The sequence below is a fragment of the Tiliqua scincoides genome, chromosome 11 (genome assembly GCF_035046505.1).
Source record: "Tiliqua scincoides isolate rTilSci1 chromosome 11, rTilSci1.hap2, whole genome shotgun sequence".
NCBI classification, from domain to species: Eukaryota; Metazoa; Chordata; class Lepidosauria; order Squamata; family Scincidae; genus Tiliqua; species Tiliqua scincoides.
Window position 1 is genome coordinate 7,384,832 of NC_089831.1, and position 13,551 is coordinate 7,398,382.

Here is a 13,551-nt window from a genome sequence, read left to right on the forward strand (position 1 = left end):
GTTGATTTCAGTTTTCGAAAGCTCAATTGATCCTGATGACAATTGTCAACCCCTTGCAACCCAGCTCCATACAGGGAGCATACAATAAGAGTGTTTAGAGCAGTGATTTTCCACCCTTTTCATCTCAGGGCCCACTGAGAAGGCACTAACATTTTCAGGACCCACCATCACCTTTTTGACCCTTGACAAGGCCCACTACATTGCAGGTGGGGGGGCTCACCTCTCCCAATGGCCATACTAATAAATGACCCCCCCCCCAAAAGAAAACATCCTGTGGCACACCTGTGGGTCATTCGTGCCACTATATGGCTGAAAATCTCTGGTTTAGAGCAGAACACTGAATGCTGTAGAAATGGGGGGGCGGGCACCTGAGGCTTGTGAGCGCTTGTTCAGTGCCCCACCCCATGCGTGTCTTCTCTGTAGTAAGTTTTGTCGTCCAAGGGGCTTACTCCCAGGTAAGTGTGGCTGGGAGTGCAGCCTCCTTGGGAGCCTTGGCAGGGAAGGTTGCCCTGGGAGGCGGAGGAGCCCAGCAGCCTGCCTGCCTCCCAGGAGGGAGGCGCCAAGGGGGGCGATGCCTCCTCCTTCTCTCTCTGGCCCGCTGCGCGCTGGCAGATCCTGGAGAGCTCCACTGCTGGGCGGAGACGCACCGGGTCCTACGGCCCGCCCGCCCGCCGCCTTGCGGTCTCGGCTCCCCGGGAGCGTCCTGGCCGGGCAGGGTCAGTGTCCTCTCCCGGGTAAAGCCTCTCCACCCCGTGCGCTCCAAGCGCTGCGCTCCGCGGGACCTGCGCTCCCTGCCGCCGCTGGGAAGATGCTGAGCAGGCGGCGCGTCTTCTCCGTGGAGCCCCGCTGGGACCGAGGTGAGTCTCTGCCCCGCTGCCCTCCGCAGGGGCGCGCTTCTGCTTCTTCTCCGCTGCGCAACAGCGGGCATCATCTTGCCCTGCGGGTCCCCTTCTGGCAAGAACTCCAGGAGGGACCCCATGAAGATGTTTTCACACGTGACGCTCCAAACGCGTGTTGAGATGCCACAGTCTGCAGAGCGGCTGGCTGACCTCCACCTCGGCGGACCTTGAACGATCAGGGTCCTTCCTGAAATGACCCCTGCGACTCTCCTAACCACACTTTCCTGGGAGTAAGCCCCATTGACTATCATGGGGCTGACTTCTGAGTGGACATACTTTAGGACAGGTGGTGCTTTTGGGCTGCAGTCTTAGCCACACTTTCCTGGGAGTAACCCCCATTGACTACAGTGGGACTTACTTCTGAGTAGACAGGCATAGGATTGGGCTCTGCCTCTACTGCTGCTTGAGGCTGCTGTCCACACTTTCCCGGGAGTAAGCTCCATTGACTATAATGAGACTTACTTCTGAGTAGATATGCCTAGGCTAGGGCTGTGAGGCTACAATCCTATCCACACTTTCTTGGGAATGAGCCCTATTGATTACAATGGGATTTACTTCTGAGTAGACAAACACAGGATTAGGCTCTGACTCTCCTGCTGCTCTCCCTCTCTCTTCTGTGCTGTGTGTGTGTGAATGTCATTAGTGCAGGGGAGAAAGTGGAAAAGGGACAGGCAGGGCTTTCTTTCAATGGAGTGGACAGAAGGGAGGGGGGCAACTTGCCAGATCATCTTAATTTCTGCCTAGGAGGAACCTATTTCATCAGATGGATGCCTGCAGTCTGTGGCCAGGTGGGTCAAGAGGACAACACCATGGACTGTGGTCCAAAGAAAGTTATGCCACAATAAATGTGGTGTTCATTCAGGTGTCACAAGACTCTTAAGAATTTGCAGAACAGTTTCGCTACCTCTGCTCTGTTAAAAAAAAAAAAAACTTTACCCACTGTGTAATTAGCCTGTGGAACTCCTTGCCACAGGATGTGCTGATGGCTCTTGGCCTGGATGCCTCGAAAAGGGAATTGGACAGATTTCTGGGGAAAAAGTCCATCACAGGTTACAAGCTATGAGGGGTATGTGCAACCTCCTGATTTTAGAAGTGGGCTACCTCAGAATGTCAGGTACAAGAGAGTGGAAAGAGGGCGCAGGTCTCTCGTGTGCTCCCTGAGGCTTTTGGTGGGCCACTGTGAGATGCAGGAAGCTGGATTAGATGGACCTTTGGCCTGATCCAGCAGGTCTCTTCTTGTGCTCTGTAAATATTGGTTATTCCAAAATGCTTGTAAAAAGAGAAAGTAATAAACACACCAACAGATTTATCGCTTGTAAAGTTGCTTGTACAGCTTGGTCAAGCCAGATTTTGCACACACGTTACAGGACACAGGAATGCAGGCAAAGCATTTGAGTATTGTGTGACAAGCTTGTAAGAGGGCTCTTTTTGCTTTCTGTATTGCTGGAAGGAGATCCACTAAACATCCACTAAAATTGAGTGTTGGGAGAGTTAGAATAGACAAAAGAAAATATTTCTTTACCCAGCATGTAGTCTGTGGAACTCCTTGCCACAGGATGTGCTGCTGGCACCTGGCCTAGATGCCTTTAAAAGGTGATTGGACAAATTGCTGGAAGAAAAGTCAATCATCACAGGTTACAAACCATGATGGGTATGTGCGACCTCCTGGCTTGAGAAGTAGGCTACCTCAGAATTCCAGGTGCAAGGAGTGGCAACAGGGTGCAGGTATGGTCTTGTGTGTTCCCTAAGATATCCAGAGGGCCACTGTGAGATGCAGGAAGCTGGACTAGATGGGCCTTTGGCCTGATCCAGCCGGGTTCTTCCTATGTTCTTTTGGGATGCTAGTGTGATATCCCTGCTTTGCTCCTGGAACACAGCGAGAAGCAGAGCAATGCCTCTTGTGAGGGTAACTGAACTGTGCCCCTCCCTCAATCCCTCCCTTTCCTCTCACTGGAACACAGGGTCAGCAGAGCAAGGGCTGGCAATAGCACAGGTTCTCAGAAGAAAGGCTTGTCAAAATCTTGGGGTAGCAGAACTTTGAACTGAGCCAGAAATGCACTTCATTTTACTGTTCAGAGTAAATACTAAAATGATTGTTATTTTTCTCTTACCATACCATTGCCATACCGACTTACAAAAGGGTTAAGTTAAAAGGGCCAGCCTGGCCTCAGTTGCCAGGTATGCACATGCCTCTCTCAGGCAGAAGTAGAAGGGGAAAAGCCAGCCAGGCCTAAGTAATAGGAAGCGTTCTATAATTCACCCCCAAATTTAGATTTGCCCCTTTAGGGGTTGATTAGGGCAAAATCCTGAATTGTGCTTTCAAGCATTTGTACGGGTAACCTTTGTAACCAAAAACCAAGCTGATATCTCATCCATTGAGGAATCCCTGGAAACACATTTTACCCAGGAGAAAGACCGATTACAAATCCAATATATAAATACATTTCTAAGTATCCCTTTAAAAAATTCCAATGCGTTTCGTTTCTCTGATGCTCCTTACAGTCTGGCCCGCTTAGGGTGAATGCTTGGATCCTCAGTAAAACTGCCCCTTGGTTTGTTATTTGGAGATCTGGAACCCTTTTTCCCCCCAGGGGAGCAGCCTGGCCCCATTGTGGCTCCTTGGTTTTTAGCAGGGATTCAGGCGTTATTTTGCAACAAGTTAGCCTTGCTCAACATACCAATGGTTTTCTGGGAGGAAAAATTACAGAATTCCAGAGGGGATAGCTGTGTTGGTCTGTTGCAGCCCAATTCCATTGTTGCAGGACTTAATCAAGATAGATCTTTTTTGTAATCAATTATAGAGTTAATGAGCTTCTGTGTTGTCAGGAAATTGCTGTTACTAATTGCAGCTGTTGTGAGTTGTTGCTGTGTTTATCTTGTGTACTTCTTTTGGCTGGCCAGTGATTAGGCTTTTTTGCATTTGACTCATGTTTGTATCTCTCTCTCTCTCTAACTGCATGTACCTACACACATCTCCCAACTGGGATTATGCTTCATCAGATGCATTAAATGGAAGCTTGAAGCATTTATTATGCTATAATAAATGTGTTTTCAGGTGCCACAAATCTCCTTTTTTCACAAAACAAAGAGCGCTGTGGTGTCTTAAAGACTTCACATTTATTGTGGCAGAAGCTTTCCTGGGCTGAAGTTCACTCCAAGAGATGAGTGAGAGATTTAACTGATGCAAGAGATTTTCTCTAGATGCAAGAGATTAGCTATTAGCTGTGGACCCATGTTCAGTGGAAGAGCTTTAGTCCTGTATGCTTACCTTCAGGCTGTGGGATGGCCTTCCTGGTTTTATTACCTTGTGGGCCTAGTGGGTAGAGTGCGAGACCTGGGTTCAAATTCCCATTCAGTTGTGAATCTCATGGTGATTGGCCCAGCATGACCATTCCATGTCCCTCACAAGGGATCTCACTGTGGACATAAAATAGGATCCTCCCTGTGTATGTTGCCTTGAGCTGTTTGGAGGAAAGGGGGGATATGAGTGCAATAAATACTAGAAAGAAAATCAATGAAAGGTTGAAAGGAAGTCGTCCTACGAGTATTTTGCAGTCTGAGAAGTAAGTGATTCTTCTTACACAAGGCCAGTTTTTTTTATACTTCCAATTTTTCTTTCTATTAAACGCTTGCCAATTTACTCCAAATCACCCAGAGGTATACCAGTAGATCCCAGTCTACCTCCTACCCAACTATGTCAGTGAATTGAGGATCCTACTTTCTCCCACTCAGGCATAGGTCCCAGGTATGTTCTGTTCAGTTGTCCCCTCCATGTGACAACTAAATGTGTAGAGTGGGGGGGGGGGAAGCAAAATAGCACTCACTGGGCACATCACGGTCTCTCTGTCTGATCAGGTGAACCAGGGAAAAGGGCTTCTGGGCGCATGTTGCTGTACATGTGGAGGGACATCCATGCAAATAGAAACCCTGCATGACTGTGGATCCGGATCTTGTGGAAGCTCCTACAAGTGTACATCTGAACAGGCATGATGATTCTTTTTATACAGTCAGCTGGATGTCCTGACACGAACAAAACATTCCAGCTTCCCCGTCTCCCTGTATTTTTGATGAGCCCACAAAGAGGAGTGACTGCACCGTCCTTTGGAAGAGACGTCCACTCTAAAACTAACATTGGAACCTTAGCTAGGAAAAGAGCCCCGTCTCCAACCCTGGAGAGCTGGTGCCAGTCACAATCAGCAATTCTGAGCTGGTGAAACAAGGCCCTAACTTGGCAGAAATGAGCTATTTTTGCTTCACCTGAGCCATGTTCTTACAAGAAAACTCCAAAGTTAATGTTCACACCCTCTCCACATGTTGAGTGGATGTCTTGGGTGACTGTGTTTGAGGAACAGGATGTTTTTGTGTTTTTTATAAGCAACGGAAGTGTTTATTATTAGCAAGGAAGCATGAATGCGTGCTCGTTGTGGCTCAGGTACGGTCACATTTGTGGAAGAGTCACTCTCTGTTTCACAGAACTAGTTTCCACAACTGGTTTGGCTCTAGGTTGCTGGCATCCCGGCTCATCTCAAAGGAGGCTTGGACTTTGGTTAGGTTTGCCATAGAGGGTGGGTTGTATTTAAAAAAAGGGTGACATACTGGCAGGGTGGAATTCTGGGGCTGCTGTTCCATTAAAGATTTAGGTCTTGGCAGACCATAGGGGAAGCTGCACCCTACTGAGTCAGGTCATTGATCTATCAAGCTCTGTACCAAAAACACTGATTGGCAGCAGTGCCAGAAAGGGATTCAAAAAGGAATGTTTCACATACAGAACATTGCACTCTGCTGTTGATTGGTGGCCCCTCCTTGTGTACGTGCTCATTTTTAATTATTTTATTATACATTACCTTTTCCCCAAAACAAAAGAATACAGTATCCCTAAAGAGAATTAAAACAAATATACAGCTAAATATAGAAATGTGACTACTTATTATGGAAAAGTAATATTTTTTTTTCCTTTTGCATTCATGGAAATATTGGTATCTAGTACAGCTTTTGGTTGCAGAGGTGAATGATTTGCTGGTCTCATAAGGGACAACATGAATGTCTGAAAGTCAGCTTACCTAATTAGCTGACATCATAAAGCAGTTCTTGAACAGATTCACTACAAGGAGGTTTTAGAATGTGCCCATGGGGCAGTGGGGAACCTTCTGCCAGGGGAAGCATGTGTTGAAGAAGAGCAGGCTAAGTGCTTTTCTTTGACAAGCTAGCTATCTCTATGCAGGGAAGTGTGCATGCATGAGCATTCAGGAATGCAACCTAGCCCTCCCCACAACAGCTTTACCATGCAATTCTTTTGACTATAAACCAGCCCAGAAGCATACAAGTGCATGAACTCTTGGGCTGCAGTTCAGTGAGAGTAACAATGCGATGACTACCTTTCTCCCACATTTAAAGCATAATTAATGGACATGACAAATGAGCTCAGTTGTGCTAGGCACAGCAGGAAATCCAACATCAGTCATCCTTATTTTGGGAGAATTCCTGTTGTGCAGAGCTGGCCATGGGAATGTCAGCAGTGATGAATTGTGAGCTTTCCCAGCCGTGTCCTCACAATGGAACTCCCCATCCCAACCCAGGCTTCAGTGCATCGATTCTCTGAAACCAGAGCTTGTTGTCACCCTCCCAAAGTCCTTGGTTATGATGGGGCCACAGCTTAGTGTTGTCGGCATCCTTCAGTATCGGAAGACTATGGTATCACGCTCTGAATGGTGGTTCTGGAACAGAGTGTTCTCTCCAGTGCGCGAAGCCTGGGGGAAGTAGATACGGAGGATAGACTGTTACCTATGCAGCAAATCCCCCCTCTCCACGTCACTGAAATGGTCCAGTGGAAAGGCAGAAACCAATAGGGTTGGTTCCAGCAGCGTTGCAGCAGTTACCTGTGACACACAGCTTAGTGTGTGTATACATATTTTGCATGCAGAAGGTCCCGGGTTCAATCCCTGGCACCTTTAGGAAAGGGAGCTTCATATGTTAAGCCATTAACTAAATATCACACGGGAGGCTCCACTCTCCAGAAACTTTGGCCCTTGTGAGACCAATGGGCTCCTTGCAACGTGTACTGTTCCGGATGTGTTTATAGTTTGAGCAGAAATGAGCTCTAGTGCAGTGGTTCTCAAATTTTTAAGCACTGGGACCCACTTTTTAGAATGATAATCTGTTGGGACCCACCAGAAGTGATGTTGTTAACCTGGAAATGATGTCATGGTCGGAAGTGACATCATCAAGCAGAAAATTTTTTAACACCCCCCATTTGACAAAATCCAATCAAAATTAAGTAAATTAATGTGCAAAATTAAGTAAATTAAAAGTTTACAATAAGTATAGGTTCAAAAAAATATTTAAAATAAAGGAGAACTCTCCTAACCCTCCCAAGCAGTTGCTGATCTGTTTAAAAAAAAAAAAAATCCCCAAAGATCCCCAAAACTGGAATGCTATCCACACTTACCAGGGAGTCAGCCCATTGACTATCATTACAAGCATATACATAGTATCCTGTTAAAAGTATTGATCTGCAACATTTCCCCAAGTGCACTCACCTACCATCAAGTCTAATAAACTAAAAATAAACATACTGAAATGAATGGGGACCCACCTGAAATTGGCTTGCAGCCCATCTAGTGGGTCCTGACTCACAGTTTCAGAAACACTGCTCTACTGAATCTGACTGAAATTACCAAATTTCTGCAGTGATGACCATATGCTGGTCTCATAAAGGACATGAATAGCAGAATGTTAGTTTACATTAAGCGGCGGGCGTTGAAAGCAGTTCTTCAGTGGGTCCGCCACTAGGAGGTTTTAAAACATGCCTGTGGGGAACATTCTTATCAGGGCTGAAGAAGAGCAGGCAAAACATTTTTCCTTGACATGCTAGCTTTTTCTGTGTAGGGAGGCGCATGGATAAGGGATAACAGGCAAGTAGTTTTTCATGCATGACTGCTTGGACGTAAGCAAAATTGGTGCCAATTGGACGTACTCCCTGGTAACTGTGTACAGTGGTGTCATGTAGACCCACTCTGGGGAGTGAATGCAGATGGCTAGCTTGCCCAACATGGTAGGGTTGCCTACTGTGTGGTGCTCGATTGCCTGTATTAATGCAGTTGAAATTAGGTTCTCCCGCCCCCCCTTCATTCTTCTGCGCAGAAAGCCTTATGTAAGTGGTAAGGCCTTCCAGCATTAGTGCACGGTAGGTTGTTTGTTTGTCTCTGTTCACCATGTGCTGGTAGAGTATCTGAACTTAAAAAAAAAAAAAAAAGGTTATCTAGCTATTTTTACAGTATAAAATCACAGCTTCCCCAATGATGCCATGGCCCCCAGGGCACATAGTGTTGGGAAGATTTAAGGAAATCCTTTATTTCTAAACGCAGCAGTGCTTAAGCTAAAGCATTGCGTCCACTTTTGGTCCTCATTCTGTTAATGGACGAGTTGTGTGGACTCACATTGGGAGAGAATTTGGAGACAAGTAACCAACACAACCCAGATCTAAAGTTGCTTTAGGCTGCAATCTTATTCACACCTACCGTAGACGTGCATAGGATTGGGCTCTTATCTGCTTCTTGCTCCTGCGTTGTATCTGTAGTACTGTACTCTGTTATTGTGGGTTTCATTCTACTTTTGTATTGCTTTTCTACATTTTTTGGGAAGCTGTCTTGAATTCAGTGGAACAGCTAGAAGGGTTACAAAGCACCAAGTTCTGCAGGGAGCCCTAACATTCAAGTGGCCTCTCCCCCTCCCCTTCAGAGGCATTCCAGGCGGTGGGTGCTAAACAGAGGCATGTGCCTGCCCCCCCAGCTATGCCATTGCTTGAACTCCAGAGATAATCTTGTTTTACAGATGACTTTTGATTTGAAAATGTGCAGGTTTAAATGTAAAAATATGGTTTGCAGTGGGGAGAGGATTGTTAGAGCCACCCCTCCAGTACAACAAGATACTACAGATACAACAAGACCATACTGTGTGCTGTAGGTATGTACAGCTGGTAGGTAAAGTATGATTTCATTATCCGTGAGCTGTCAAGACTCACTGAAAGCAGGTAGGAACATGTATTAGGTACAGCTGGATGGAGAAGAGATGCTGTTTGGATTTCTGCCATCTGGAAAGGCTTCTCTCGCAGAAGCCCCTGCCAGCCCTTGGAGAAGAGACAGCTCCTCTCTCATTTCCATGGAGTACCTGTTTGTTCCTTGTCCTCTCTCCTCCTCCTCCCCCACCGCTCTTCTACCTTAAGCATTTGGCTGACCCTGGAGAATGGAGGCCTCTGTGGCAGGACAAATAACGGCAGGCAGCTTCTGATGGAGTTGTACTGGTTTTACTGGTTACAATTGCTGCGTTCCAAATTGCAGGGTGATGACAAACACGTTCCTGGCTTCTTCTTTTTTTTTGCCTTCTGTAAATGGCTGTGCGGCCAAGCCAGAGATCTCCCTGCAGGGCCCTCCTTCGGGATGCATTCTTCCACCCTTGACTGGACCTGTACAGTCTCGTGGTCAGCGGTGCTGATAAGAGGCTTAAACAGAGTTGTGTTTATGTTCTCCACATGCCAGAAAGAGAGGGGAGAACTCCTGGGTCATCGCTATTGGACTTTGTGCGCCTTTGGCTTTGTGTCTGGATCAATGTGTCTTGGGGTAGGGGGAACAGAACTGACCATAAGATCCCACCTACCCCTGATTTATGTAGGATGTGAAAAGATTTGAATCTTCAGCAGGCTGGGGCTAGACATCAATCCACCCCTTGTTGTTTGAGGCTTTTCTCCCTCCTAAACTATAGCAGTTTGGAATGGTGTGGGTTGAGAACCATGCAGTCAGCATGCATGGGTTTTCAGTTGATGTTCGTGGATGGTGGGAGCATGTTGGCTGCCTGAACAATCGCTTCTTGGTGTAGATGGGTGTTGGCACCGAAGAATGGCCTGGTTTCTTGAAAAATAGATTGGAGACCATTTTGTACATGAGTGCTTGCTGCTCCGTCGCTGCTCACAGCTAGGGCTGGTCCCTGACCTCCCAGAGACTGAGGTAGTGTTTTCCAAATGCTGCCCCCTTACTTGGAGAGGTGTCAGCTTCTGCTCTTCCTCCTCCCCCACTTCCTTTTCCAGTTCAGGGAGCTAAAGAAAGGGGCAAGGATGCTCTAGTGCACCTCTCCTGCGCTTTGCTCCTTCTTCCCTTTGTTTTCCAGGCAGTCCAGTTAGTGGGATGAGGTGCAGTGGAGGTAGGTGCCCCCCTTTTAGTCTGCCAATTGAGGCAACAGACTCAGTTGACCTTATGGATGGGCCGGCCCTGCATAACCCTGTGGTCTTAAACCCTACTTTTTGTTACGGCCTCTATAAGCTTGTAGCCAAAAGGGGTTTGAGGGTGGAAAACTCCTGTTAAAATGTGCCTGTTCCCCCACTTTAAGAAGAAAAATAAGATATAAGTTGACCAGCATCCGAAAAACGGGTATCTTGGGATTCTCAGTATTTTGTCTTTAAAAGGCCAGGATGGGAACCTGTCTCTTCACTTTGTAAATAATAATTTCCGGGACTCGCCCAACACATTCTGTGCTCCAGACCACTCCCTCGTGAACGCTTGTGATGATAGAGCTCCTTGCTCCCCATATGTTTCCCTTAAGGCCTCATGATAAAGTAATATCAGAAAGAAACTTCTGATACAGTTTGAAATCGACTCCTTTGCAGAAACACAGTAGGGCCAAGCAGACAGATTATGGGGTGCTTGTCTTCCTTGCCTGGGTCTATGGATAAACCCCAGCCAGCTTCCCTGCAGGAACTGGGCATCTAAGCCCACCTGAACCCAGTGAGAGGGCAGGTAGGGATGCCCTGGTGGTCATAAACTATCCAGTCAGATAGACCAGTGCATCATCATCAAATCTGGCTTGACAACTTCGAAGAAAGCATCTCTGTAGAACTTGACCCCGCTTGCCTCTCTGGGAATTGGAGAGGTGTGATGGTGTCTGGAAAGCTCAAACCATAAAGGAACTGGTGATCTAAGGTGTGCTAGGGTTTGTGTTGCTTTTAAGTTTACTTGTATTCATCTACCTGTATTTTTGCTTCGCAATTACCAGGTGCCCAGTGTCTATACCCTATTGCAGGGGTGCCCAAACCCTGGCCCTGGGGCCACTTGCGACCCTCGAGGCTTCTCAGTGCGGCCCTCAGGGAGCCCCCAGTCTCCAATGAGCCTCTGGCCCTCCAGAGATTTGTTGGATCCCGCACTGGACCAACTGACCACTGGTCCACTGGACCACTGGACCAACTGCCCTCAGTGTGAGGGCAACTGTTTGACTTCTCCTGTGAGGGCTCCCTCCACTGCTTGCTGTTTCACATCTGTGATGCAGCAGCGGCAGCAAAGGAAAGGCCAGCCTTGCTTTGTGCAAGGCCTTTTATAGGCCTTGAGCTATTACAAGACCTTCATTCATTCATATAAGTTCATCTTTAATTTATATAAACTTATGTAAATTTATTCAAATTTTAAATGTAAATTAATTCTTTTTTTCTCCTGGCCCTCGACACAGTGTCAGAGACACAATGTGGCCCTCCTGCCAAAAACTTTGGACACCCCTGCCCTATTGGCTAGGTTTTTAGAGTATTCTTCATATAACCGGGAGGGAAAACTTCTGAAGATGGTCTTTCTCTCTGCTTAACTGTATCTTCATGGTAGCTGTGGAGTTTAGTGATTTTGGTCTTGGTATGGGGCAGATCATGGAGGAAGGATTGGCTTCAAGGGCTCCCCAATCACCAGAAGTGGAGGTTTGACATTTTTAACCCTGGTAACAAGTACAAATTGCAACAGGTTGATTTTTCTCTTTTGGAAGAAGGGGTGCTTTGTCATTCGAAAGGTAGGGATTAGAGATAAACTTTTTTTGTTATAGCGAACATAGAAATATAAGGCCACCCTTCAGTAGGTGCTCCTAAGAGTGCGAAATCTGCTCTAGAAACTCCAGTGCCATCTGGATCCTGAACCAGGAAAATCCATGGGGTTGCTCATTCAGCAGTGGAGCAACTAGACAGGAAATTTTCCAGGGCTAGGAGCCCACTGACTACCAAGTAGCTCAAGCAGCAACTGGGAGCTAGAATATGGGAGCTAAGGGGAGCTGTGTCTCTGTCTGTTTCCACCCAAGGGAAGAGGGTCCCGAAGGAAGGTTGGGGCGAAGGGGTACTGTTTCCTCAAACCCCATGGCCCCTGTCCATGCCGGATCAAGCATGGCTGCAAAGAGGTAGTCTGGGGAAAAAATCCTCTTGTCCACAAAAGGCATACATGTTTAAGTGTATTCTGGCTAATTTGTTCACATTTCACACAATGGGTTACGGCAGTGTTTCTCAGCCAGTGGTATGGGTACCACCGGTGGTGCTTGAGGTAGTGTCTGGTGGTACGTGCAAGACCCCTGGACACCTGCCTCCTGGCAGTGAGACCAGTGTCACGACGAACAGTGGTAGGCGGTTTGGTGGGCAGAGCTCCAAAGCATGCCCTTTGCTCACTTGAAAAAGCCCTCCTGTCCACCCTGAGCCTCTTACTGGTATTGCATCTAGTCTCCCAGCCTGGAAGTAACTGATGATGACATTGTCAGCAGTTACTTCCAGTAGTACTTCCGATAGGTTAACCTTGCAAAGTAGAACAGTGGGGAGCAAATGTTGAGAAAACACTGTATTAGGTACAGAATCTGACACTTGTCTGTCCATGCTTTGGAGCTCCTGCCCCTGTTGGGCTTGGGCTGCAAGCCTGGTGCCACTTTGTACCAGGGAGGCTTCCTGATTTGTGTGTGTGGGGGGGGGGGATTTGGGGGGTTTGGGCTTTGCATTTCCAGAGACAGTCCCTCCCTCTAGATTCCTTGCATAGGAATGTATGTGTCATTGTGAGGGTTTTTAAAGGTAAGGATTGCTAAAGATGTTGTACATGGAAGTGATGTAGGAATTTATAGCTGGGACTTGGTGTCCCGCAATTAACCTGAGTGACCCTTCCAGGATCTGGTGCTTAAGAAGGAAGGGAGGGCACTTTAGCCCCTAAGAGGGATGAATATAAAATGGGGTGGAATTGCTCTGTGATGGCTGAAGTGAGATCTCTTCGGTGCTAAGGCAAAAAAAGGCGAGGAGGTATTTAAAGGGCTGCTCTATAGATGGTTCCAGGTGAGGGACACATGCCAGGGGCTTGGGAGAGAGCCCATTCCACACCTGGCCAACCCCTGAAGTTCTGCTTCCTACTGTTGCCTGCTAGGCCAGAGCCTATAGTAGTGATGGCGAACCTTTTAGAGACCGAGTGCCCAAACTTCAACCCAAAACCCACTTAGTTATTGCAAAGTGCAAACACGGCAATTTAACCTGAATACTGAGGTTTTAGTTTAGAAAAAAACAACTCATACATTAACATCTTTTGTCTTTAAAGAAAAACACAATAGCAGAGCTTTCAATGATACAACTTTTTATTGAAAGGTCAAAGTTTGCCTTTGGCCTGCTTTTGAACCATTAATGTGATTTTTGCTGTTGTATGCATGCTGATAATTTGTCTAACCTTGGCTCATACTTGGTAAGTTTGAGAGCAACACATGCAGCACTCAGGTCATCTGTTAGACTGTTTCTGGTGTCAGATTTGATATCATTCAAAGCTGAAAACAGCTGCTCACAAGCATAAGATGATCCAAACAAAGCAATCCCAAGTGCTTTCATTGACTTAAAATTATTTGG

The 13,551-nt window shown here is 46.9% G+C and overlaps 1 protein-coding gene across 1 annotated transcript in view; it reads left to right on the forward strand.

Moving 5' to 3' along the window:
- Positions 1-571: 571 nt before the first annotated feature.
- C11H8orf58 (chromosome 11 C8orf58 homolog) overlaps positions 572-13,551 on the forward strand; it is a 34,531-nt gene continuing 21,551 nt past the window's right edge. The window contains exon 1 of the mRNA XM_066639653.1: positions 572-857. Coding sequence (XP_066495750.1) covers positions 572-857 — 286 coding nt within the window. The remainder of the gene's footprint in view (positions 858-13,551) is intronic.